This window comes from Mustela lutreola, chromosome 14, assembly GCF_030435805.1.
Source record: "Mustela lutreola isolate mMusLut2 chromosome 14, mMusLut2.pri, whole genome shotgun sequence".
Taxonomy (NCBI): domain Eukaryota; kingdom Metazoa; phylum Chordata; class Mammalia; order Carnivora; family Mustelidae; genus Mustela; species Mustela lutreola.
The window spans coordinates 70274211-70283709 of NC_081303.1; the positions used below are offsets into that span (position 1 = coordinate 70274211).

Here is a 9499-nt window from a genome sequence, read left to right on the forward strand (position 1 = left end):
TTGAAGGGAGTGTTGGCCCCAAGGCCACCCTGCGTGTGTCCGGTGGGCCTCCACCCCCTCGAGGCGGCTGGGCTGTTGGGTTCTCCCCGGTGGCCTTCTGCACCTCCCCGCTCTCCAACCTCCACTGCCCGGGGGTTGGGCTCCCGGGATGCGCCCACATTCGCTTTGCCCACTCCACGTGCCGGGCGCCGCGGTGCGCCTCTCTCCTCCCATCCCCGATGGAGCTCGCCACCCAGGTGACCCACCACCGCAGGTGCCGGGGAGACGCCGCCAACCCCGGGGTGCCCGGCGGTGGGGAAGCCGGCCCCAGCGGTGGCCGGCCCGAGGGGCGGGGGCCGGGGAGGGAGGCGACCAGGGGCTCCAGCAGGTGACCCGACTCCCACTCCCACCGCCCCCTCCACTTCAAGGCACTGACGCCGCCAACTAGCACCTCAGGATGCAGCTGCAAGGGGTCGCTCGTCACGGGCAGCCCCGGTGCCGCGGGAGAGTCCAAGCCCCTGTGGTGGTCGGCCGTCCGGGCGTCTGTTGGTGGCCCCTCCGTGGGGACGGAGGCGGTCGCGGCCTCTGGGGTGGTGGCCGAAGGGGGAAGGGCGGGCGCGGACGTCCCAGCCCACCTGCGAGGCCAAAAGGCTTGGTCTGGCGTTGGCGACAGGGCAAGGCTTGGGCTGGACGGGGCGGCTGGCCTGGTGCGGGCGCCCTGGCCACGGGGCCAGGGAGAAGCCATGGAGCTTGGGCTAAAAGGGGGCGCGTGCCGAAGCGCTGCCGAGCTGGGTAGGCCGAGAGGAAGAAGAAAGGCTTCCCTGACCGGGAATCGAACCCGGGCCGCGGCGGTGAGAGCGCCGAATCCTAACCACTAGACCACCAGGGAGCGTCAGATGTCCTGCCTGGCCCGCACCCCCTGGACCCGGGGCCTCCATACCACCCACTCGCCTCTGCATGGGCTCCAAGGCCCCTGCCTGGCCACCCAGAGCCACCCGCCCGCGCTGCCCATCCACCTGCCCCGCCGGCAGCGCCCTCAAAACGCCGCGCGCCTCCTCCCCTCCCACCGCCGCTCGACCTGGGGACCCGCTCCGTCCTCAGCACCTCAGCACGCCGGCCTCCCGCGCTCCGGGCTCCCGGCTGCCACGGGGCCTGGCCACCGGGGTCCTGGAGACGCGCAAAAGGTTGGCCTGCTGCGTTGGCCGGGAATCGAACCCGGGTCAACTGCTTGGAAGGCAGCTATGCTCACCACTATACCACCAACGCTGCACAGCCCGGGCCGCCCCCAGACGCCCGCCCAGGGTTCGGCCCCGGCGCCTGCACCCTCTCTGGTCACCGCCTCTGGCCACCGCCTCCACCGCCCAGCACGCCTTGGCCCTGCCCCGACGACCCGCCCATCCACAGCGCGGCGCTGCTGCACGGGCCAGCAGCGGCCGCCCGCCGTCCCACCCGCGCCAGCCCCACGCGGCTGGGCCGCTCCGTGGGCCCGCCCGCCTGCCAACCGCCTCTGGGAGGCGCTGGCGCCGCCCGGCCTCTCCTGGTCCCACCGCCGCCCCCCACCCCCCTTTTGCCGGCCGGGAAACCCGGCCTCCGAGATCCGCGTCCCTCCGGCCACGCGCTCCCCCTGGGCCTTCTCCACAGAGTGCTGGCGAAGGCCACATCCCGCGCCCACGGACGGCCCGACACACCCGCGGCCCACCCGTCCCCCGCGCCCCGCCTCGCCTCGCCTCGCCGTGTCCCGTCCCGTCCCGTCCCCTCCATCCGTCCCAAGCCCCCGCCCCAGCCGGACCGGGCAGCGTCGAATCACCGGGGAGCCCCGGGCACCACGGAAGGCCCTGGCTGGGCTGTGGCGAGCCCGCAGGCGCGCGGCCCCGACGCCGAGGAAGGCAAAAGGGTGGCGGTGGTGGACGGTGAGCAGGCCGGCCGGCCGTCGTGGCCCTGGCGGCCTCTGGCCGCACGCTGGAGGAAGGAGGACAAGCGCGCTGGCGGGGCAAGCGTTCGCAGAGAGCGGGGGCGGCGCCCGCGGCGACCAAAAAGGGCGTCTCGCCTCCCCGTCGGGGAATCGAACCCCGGTCTCCCGCGTGACAGGCGGGGATACTCACCACTATACTAACGAGGACGGCGGCGGCCATCCGGCCGCCCCACCGCTCTCCGCCTGCCTGCCCACGCCTACCCCTGCCCTCGACGCCCTGCTGTCCACGGGCGCCCGCCGCCTGCCGCATTGGACCCGACCCCAAACCAACGTCGTCCGCCATCCCAGCAGCTCCCCTGCCCGACTCGGGGCGGACCCCGCACCCAGACGCCCGCCCAATACTCCCAGGGCGCCGCGGCCTCTGGCCTGGCAGGCGGGGATCGCGCGGGGAGAAGCCGCCCCACGGGACAAGCGAGGCTGCGACCGAGAGGACGGGCGCCCGGGAAGGGCAGAGGCCGAGGAGGGTGAGGGGGGAGGAGCGGGCACGGGGGCGCGGGGCGGGGAGCGGCCAGAGAGCAGCCCTCTGGGTGCGCGGTCGGGGCCGGGCGGCGGCGGCGGCGGCGGCGGCGGCGGCGGCGGCGGCGCCAGGCGAGTCGGCGGGCTGTGCTCCCTCCCGCTGGGCGGCGGCGCGCGTCCCCTGGCTGGCGCACACACACCGCCGCCAGCCTGCGGCAGCCTTGGCGCCGGGTCCCAGCCAGGCGAGCGGCGACGCGCTCAGCCCCGTCGTCAGGATGGCCGAGCGGTCTAAGGCGCTGCGTTCAGGTCGCAGTCTCCCCTGGAGGCGTGGGTTCGAATCCCACTCCTGACAAGCCCACCTTTTGCCCTGCCCTACCGGGGCACGGGACCCCAGCGGGCCCGGACCCCGCCCTACGGCAAGCCCTGTCCTTGCCTGACGGGCCGCCCCGACCTTGCACCCCAGCGCCAGGGGCCCAGGGCGGAGCTGCGACACCTCGACCCTCCGCACCACAGGCTTTGCGCGCACACGCCCTCCTCCACCCACTCGCGCGCCTTTCCCACCTGATCCCACACCCGCAGGCCCGGGCAGCTTGGCAGCACCTCCCTCCTCACGTGCTTTCCGAGGGCTGGGTTCTAGTCCCTCCCACCGGCCCCTGCAGACCAGCGGCGGGCGCCAGTGCCGAAAGCCCTCCGCCCGCCGACCTCGGTTCTCCCCCGGGCTCGTGCCCGCCTGAACAGTGCCTCGCTCTCAGAGCCGTGCGCTTCCGCCACCGGGAGCAGCCGGTGGGGCCCCCTGTCCTTTCCGCACGGCCCCCTCTCCCTTCTCGCCTCTCCCCACTCAGGTGGCCCGCGCTGCCCACGAGCCTCTTCCACCTGGACGCCTTACCCTGGCCACACCTGCCTGCCTCGGGCCGGGGACCCAGGTGGCCCAGCCACCTGCTGGCCGGCCCACCACGCGGCCCTGCCGTCGGTCGGCCTGGCCCAGGAGTCCAACCCGGCATTATTGCTCCCCTGAGGGCGGGACGGAAGGAAGCCCTGCATCCCCAGGCCTCCCACCTGGGCGCCCCAGGCCCGGCCCGCCCGGCCACAACCCGAAGACCCCAGCGCGCTCCCTCAACGCGCTCCCTGTCCGCCAGCTAGCCAGCAGCCCCTCCGCCGAGAGCTCCTGCCTCTCCACCACCGGCCCGAGTTGGATCCCCAGGGAGAGCTGCGGGCCAGAGCTCAGACACCTCGCTTCGCTCTCCTGGCCTCAGCGGTACTCGGCGGCGCCGGCGGCGCTCGGGGGCCTCCATGTCCTACAGACGACACGCGGGCGGCGCGCACGAGCCCCCGCAGACACCCACCCCACCACCCACACACCCCCACCCACACTCCCGCCACCCCACGGCACCCCAGGTGCGCGCACACGGCCCGCTCCGTTCCCCAGCGCCGCGGGATCGCGCCCACACGGCCCGGGCGGGAAAGCCATCCGCCAAAGGGCCTTTAAAGGGGTGGGCGGAGAGTAGCTGCCTAAGGGAACGGCAGCGCTCAGCTGCACCTGCCCCCAGATGATCGCCCGCGCTGGGGTGGGGTTGGGGCTCTGGCCCGCTTCCTCCGGCTCCTGCTTCCGCGCGGGAGACCCCGGCAGGGCAGCGTCTGGCGGCGGCCCTGGACCAGGGAGAAAACGCAGGAGGAGCCTAGTCCGCCTCCGTGCGCCTGTGCCTCGCTTCCCGCCCGTCTCCGCCGCGGCCGCCGCTCCCAAGCGCTCTAGACGTTGCGTGCAGCCTCCTCTCTCCGACCGCCCGGCTGCCTCCTGCTCCAGCGGAGCGGGAAGCTCACGCGACTGGCGCTGGCGCTGGCGCAGGCGCAGGCGCTGGCGCTGGCCCTGGTCCTGACCCCGGCCCCCGTCCCCGGCCCCGGCCCCGGCCCTGGCCCTGGTCCTGGCTTGGCTCCGGCTCCGGTTCTGGCTCTGGCTCTGGACCGGACCGGTGTTTGGAGCCGTCGGTTGAGCACCACCATCGGCGCATGGGTGGTTCAGTGGTAGAATTCTCGCCTGCCACGCGGGAGGCCCGGGTTCGATTCCCGGCCCATGCAGCACGCCGGCGTCCCCTTTTGGCCCAGCGGCTACAGCGCGCATAAGGGCACGCGCCGCCCGCGCCCGCGCCCGCGCGCGCTCCCGACTTCCTCTCTCCCAGGCTGAGCCGGCTGGCCTCAGCCAGCTCCGCTCCTTCCGCGAAGTCCCGCCCCTGCCTCTGCCCCGACGCCCCTTCCCTTCCTCTCCACTTGGCTCCCCCTGGGCTCAAATTCTACCCACTCCCCAAGGACCCTGGCCCTGGCCCGACACACGCTCTCCGTGCCCCTTTTCTCTTCAGGGACCCTCAGCACCCCGCTTCCCTTCCGGCCCTGCCGCCGACCGACCACACACCCACCCACCCCGCAGCTCAGCTCAGCTCGCCCAAGTGGGCGCCACGCCCACCTCCACGCCGTCGCCACACTTGCTCGCTCCCTGCATCACTCCACCCATGGCTCCAAGGTTCTGCTCTTGGCACAACCAGGAGTCATGAACTTGCCACCCTGATGCATCCCATTCTCCCGCAGGGGGCCCTCACAAAATCCCTAGGGCGCACCCCGGACGGCCTCCCCCCTCACACACACCCCGCGCCCCTGCGCTCTGTATCCTTCCTCTGCCCTACTTGGCCCCCGTGTGCTTCCCACTCCGCCGCGCTTCCACGCTAAGACCACCGCCAGCACCAAGCTCCCCCTCCACCACCGCCAACCTTCCCCTCTTGGCAATAGCAGCAGCCCTGGCGGCAGCAGCGGCGCCACCAAGCCACCAGCATAGCGGCGCCTGGACCACTGCCGGCACCAGCACCAGCACCAGCACCCCTGCGGCCGCAGCCAACAGCAGGACCAAGTCCACCGCCACCGGCTCCGTGGCCAACAGCGCTCAAGTCCTTCCCCATCACCGCCACTGTCACCGACGCCATCACCAAGAGTACCACGTCCACCTCCAGCGTATCGCCGCGGGCATCATTGCCAACGGCGCCCAAGTCCTCCCCCGTCAGTACGGCCACCCCCCGCGCCCCACCGAGTCCACCGCCCATCCCCAGGAACAGCGGCGACAGGACCTAGTCCACTGTCGCCACACTGGCCCCGGCACCAGCGCCCACAGCACTGACGTGCTTCACCGTCCCCAGCTGCCATGAGCAGCACGACCGAGCCCCACCACCCGGTGCGCCAGAATGGGCTTCGTTGCCAGAAGCACCGAAGTCTTCCTCCTCCTCCACCACCACCACCACGCCCCCGGCACTGACAGCATGGCCCACAGGACCGATGTCCGTTCCCGCCAACCGCCGAAATCGCCGCCGTCGCCAAGACCACCGACACCACCACCCCACCACAGCAGCCCGGGGACCCCTCACCGATGGACGGCAGAGGTCCACCACCACCATCCTCACCAGCAGCGGCGCAGCACCCAGTCGTCCACCCCAGCGACACAAGGACCAGGGCAGCCTGCGCCGCCAGCGACACCAGCCCCTCCTGCCCCAAGAGCCCCACGCCTGTCCCCGGGCTCCACGCCCCCTCCTAGCCAAGTCCTTCTCAGGGAGAAAGGGAAAAAGATCCAGCATCGCCTTGGTCCCTTTGGCCTCTCGGAACCCAACCCAGGACGACCCCCGACACGTTGACTGGCCGACCGGATGACAGGCGGTTGCGATCTCCCCGGCGGGGGCCTGGACCCAAGGCACCCCCCCACGGCCCGACCCCCGCTAGGCCTGGTCCGAGACCCGGTCCACTCCCTCTCTCTCGGTTGCCCTTGCCCGCCTGCCTGCCGGCCCGCCGGCCCGCCGGCTTCCCACCCACGCCCTCGTATGCCACCCATTGGCCCCACGCCCCCACGCAGCACGGCACAGCACAGCACAGCACAGCACAGCACAGCACAGCCAAAGCAGAGCGGTCTTCGCCGCTCCCCACACCTCCTCCGCGTCGGTCCTCTGCCACCACGGGGGCCCTCCAGCTTTCTCGCACGGCACCGGGGCCCACTCCCCACCACTCACCGCCGCGTGCTGCTCCTGCCAGCCTCCGGGCTCCACCCGTCCGCCCTCCACCCCCGTCCCCCCGACCCTTGTACCCCCTACCCAGCTCTCACACTCAAGGCCGGCCGTCGGTCTCCGCCCTCCCACGGGATCCTCAGGCGCACTCCCCCTCTGTGCCCTCCTGTCCCTCCCATGTCATCCTCCCGCACAGGTGCGCACACGTGCCAGGCAAGGTGCTGGGCAAGGGGCCCCTGCCGTCCCGAGCCTCTGCGGAGACCCGGCCCGAGTGGCCAGCCGCAGTCTCCGCAGGGTCCCAGCACACCCCACCATTCCTCGCCCCGCACCTCCCCCACCGACACACACACCCTTGCTGCCCCCGACCTCCCCTCTTTCTGGGATCCTTTTCCCCCCGTGGGAGGCCACCCAGGGCAGCCAACACCTGCATCCTGCCCCATCCCCACCTCTGCTGACCCGACCCCCACCCCGCACACCCACCCCACGCGAGGCTGCTGAGGGGCCTTGCTGGGATCACGGGAAGCATCTGGACGCCCACAGGGGCTCCTTCCACCGCTGCTACCGACCACGTCCCGGTCCTGCGGGGGGTGGGCGGCCGCGGCAGCTGGGGGCGGCGCACGGGCTGTCCGCTGGGGCTCTGTAGGGAGACCATCCCTGAGCGGACAGCCAACCCTCCGCGGACGGGGGGTGCGGGTGCTGACGGAAGGAGACTGTGCTCTGTGACGGAGCCGGAGGAGCACCAGGACGAGAGGACACCCCGGGCCCGGGGTGGAGAGAGGGGCAGAGGAGATGCGGGCTAGGTGTGCCTTGAGGCGCCCCTCGAAGGCCAGAAAGGTCGAGGGCTGGAGGGGAAGGGAGGGAGGCGTTGCGGGGAACGCGCTTGCCACTTTGCCTTGGACTCAGGCGACTGGTGATGCCATTTGAAGGGAGTGTTGGCCCCAAGGCCACCCTGCGGTGTGTCCGGTGGGCCCTCCACCCCCTCGAGGCGGCTGGGCTGTTGGGTTCTCCCCGGTGGCCTTCTGCACCTCCCCGCTCTCCAACCTCCACTGCCCGGGGGTTGGGCTCCCGGGATGCGCCCACATTCGCTTTGCCCACTCCACGTGCCGGGCGCCGCGGTGCGCCTCTCTCCTCCCATCCCCGATGGAGCTCGCCACCCAGGTGACCCACCACCGCAGGTGCCGGGGAGACGCCGCCAACCCCGGGGTGCCCGGCGGTGGGGAAGCCGGCCCCAGCGGTGGCCGGCCCGAGGGGCGGGGGCCGGGGAGGGAGGCGACCAGGGGCTCCAGCAGGTGACCCGACTCCCACTCCCACCGCCCCCTCCACTTCAAGGCACTGACGCCGCCAACTAGCACCTCAGGATGCAGCTGCAAGGGGTCGCTCGTCACGGGCAGCCCCGGTGCCGCGGGAGAGTCCAAGCCCCTGTGGTGGTCGGACCGTACCGGGCGTCAGTTGGTGGGCCCCTCCGTGGGGACGGAGGCGGTCGCGGCTTCTGGGTGGTGGGCCGAAGGGGGAAGGGCGGGCGCGGACGTCCCAAGCCCACCTGCGAGGCCAAAAGGCTTGGTCTGGCGTTGGCGACAGGGCAAGGCTTGGGCTGGACGGGGGCGGCTGGCCTGGTGCGGGCGCCCTGGCCACGGGGCCAGGGAGAAGCCATGGAGCTTGGGCTAAAAGGGGGCGCGTGCCGAAGCGCTGCCGAGCTGGGTAGGCCGAGAGGAAGAAGAAAGGCTTCCCTGACCGGGAATCGAACCCGGGCCGCGGCGGTGAGAGCGCCGAATCCTAACCACTAGACCACCAGGGAGCGTCAGATGTCCTGCCTGGCCCGCACCCCCTGGACCCGGGGGCCTCCCATACCACCCACTCGCCTCTGCATGGGCTCCAAGGCCCCTGCCTGGCCACCCAGAGCCACCCGCCCGCGCTGCCCAATCCACCTGCCCCGCCGGCAGCGCCCTCAAAACGCCGCGCGCCCTCCTCCCCTCCCACCGCCGCTCGACCTGGGGACCCGCTCCGTCCTCAGCACCTCAGCACGCCGGCCTCCCGCGCTCCGGGCTCCCGGCTGCACGGGCCTGGCCACCGGGGTCCTGGAGACGCGCAAAAGGTTGGCCTGCTGCGTTGGCCGGGAATCGAACCCGGGTCAACTGCTTGGAAGGCAGCTATGCTCACCACTATACCACCAACGCTGCACAGCCCGGGCCGCCCCCAGGACGCCCGCCCAGGGTTCGGGCCCCGGCGCCTGCACCCTCTCTGGTCACCGCCTCTGGCCACCGCCTCCACCGCCCAGCACGCCTTGGCCCTGCCCCGACGACCCGCCCATCCACAGCGCGGCGCTGCTGCACGGGCCCAGCAGCGGCCGCCCGCCGTCCCACCCGCGCCAGCCCCACGCGGCTGGGCCGCTCCGTGGGGCCCGCCCGCCTGCCAACCGCCTCTGGGAGGCGCTGGCGCCGCCCGGCCTCTCCTGGTCCCACCGCCGCCCCCCCACCCCCCTTTTGCCGGCCGGGAAACCCGGCCTCCGAGATCCGCGTCCCTCCGGCCACGCGCTCCCCCTGGGCCTTCTCCACAGAGTGCTGGCGAAGGCCACATCCCCGCGCCCACGGACGGCCCGACACACCCGCGGCCCACCCGTCCCCCGCGCCCCGCCTCGCCTCGCCTCGCCGTGTCCCGTCCCGTCCCGTCCCCCCTCCATCCGTCCCAAGCCCCCGCCCCAGCCGGACCGGCAGCGTCGAATCACCGGGAGCCCCGGGCACCACGGAAGGCCCTGGCTGGGCTGTGGCGAGCCCGCAGGCGCGCGGCCCCGACGCCGAGGAAGGCAAAAGGGTGGCGGTGGTGGGACGGTGAGCAGGCCGGCCGGCCGTCGTGGCCCTGGCGGCCTCTGGCCGCACGCTGGAGGAAGGAGGACAAGCGCGCTGGCGGGGCAAGCGTTCGCAGAGAGCGGGGGCGCGCCCGCGGCGACCAAAAGGGCGTCTCGCCTCCCCGTCGGGGAATCGAACCCCCGGTCTCCCGCGTGACAGGCGGGGATACTCACCACTATACTAACGAGGACGGCGGCGGCCATCCGGCCGCCCACCGCTCA

General features: G+C 73.0%; 1 protein-coding gene and 7 non-coding genes across 8 annotated transcripts in view; 3 read left to right on the top strand and 5 right to left on the bottom strand.

The window, feature by feature from the left end:
• Nucleotides 1-796: 796 nt before the first annotated feature.
• Nucleotides 797-868, bottom strand: TRNAE-CUC (transfer RNA glutamic acid (anticodon CUC)). Its single transcript has one exon. It is a non-coding gene; the product is annotated as a tRNA-Glu (tRNA).
• A 305-nt stretch (nucleotides 869-1173) lies between these two features.
• Nucleotides 1174-1245, bottom strand: TRNAG-UCC (transfer RNA glycine (anticodon UCC)). The gene has a single exon. It is a non-coding gene; the product is annotated as a tRNA-Gly (tRNA).
• Nucleotides 1246-2026: 781 nt separating this feature from the next.
• On the bottom strand, nucleotides 2027-2098 carry TRNAD-GUC (transfer RNA aspartic acid (anticodon GUC)). Its single transcript has one exon. It is a non-coding gene; the product is annotated as a tRNA-Asp (tRNA).
• Nucleotides 2099-2676: 578 nt separating this feature from the next.
• Nucleotides 2677-2759, top strand: TRNAL-CAG (transfer RNA leucine (anticodon CAG)). The gene has a single exon. It is a non-coding gene; the product is annotated as a tRNA-Leu (tRNA).
• Nucleotides 2760-4409: 1650 nt separating this feature from the next.
• TRNAG-GCC (transfer RNA glycine (anticodon GCC)) lies at nucleotides 4410-4480 on the top strand. Its single transcript has one exon. It is a non-coding gene; the product is annotated as a tRNA-Gly (tRNA).
• Nucleotides 4481-8158: 3678 nt separating this feature from the next.
• On the bottom strand, nucleotides 8159-8230 carry TRNAE-CUC (transfer RNA glutamic acid (anticodon CUC)). The gene has a single exon. It is a non-coding gene; the product is annotated as a tRNA-Glu (tRNA).
• Nucleotides 8231-8237: 7 nt separating this feature from the next.
• LOC131814471 (basic proline-rich protein-like) overlaps nucleotides 8238-9499 on the top strand; it is a 20044-nt gene continuing 18782 nt past the window's right edge. The window contains exon 1 of the mRNA XM_059145400.1: nucleotides 8238-9260. Within this exon, the coding sequence (XP_059001383.1) occupies nucleotides 8238-9260 (1023 nt within the window). The remainder of the gene's footprint in view (nucleotides 9261-9499) is intronic.
• On the bottom strand, nucleotides 8538-8609 carry TRNAG-UCC (transfer RNA glycine (anticodon UCC)). Its single transcript has one exon. It is a non-coding gene; the product is annotated as a tRNA-Gly (tRNA).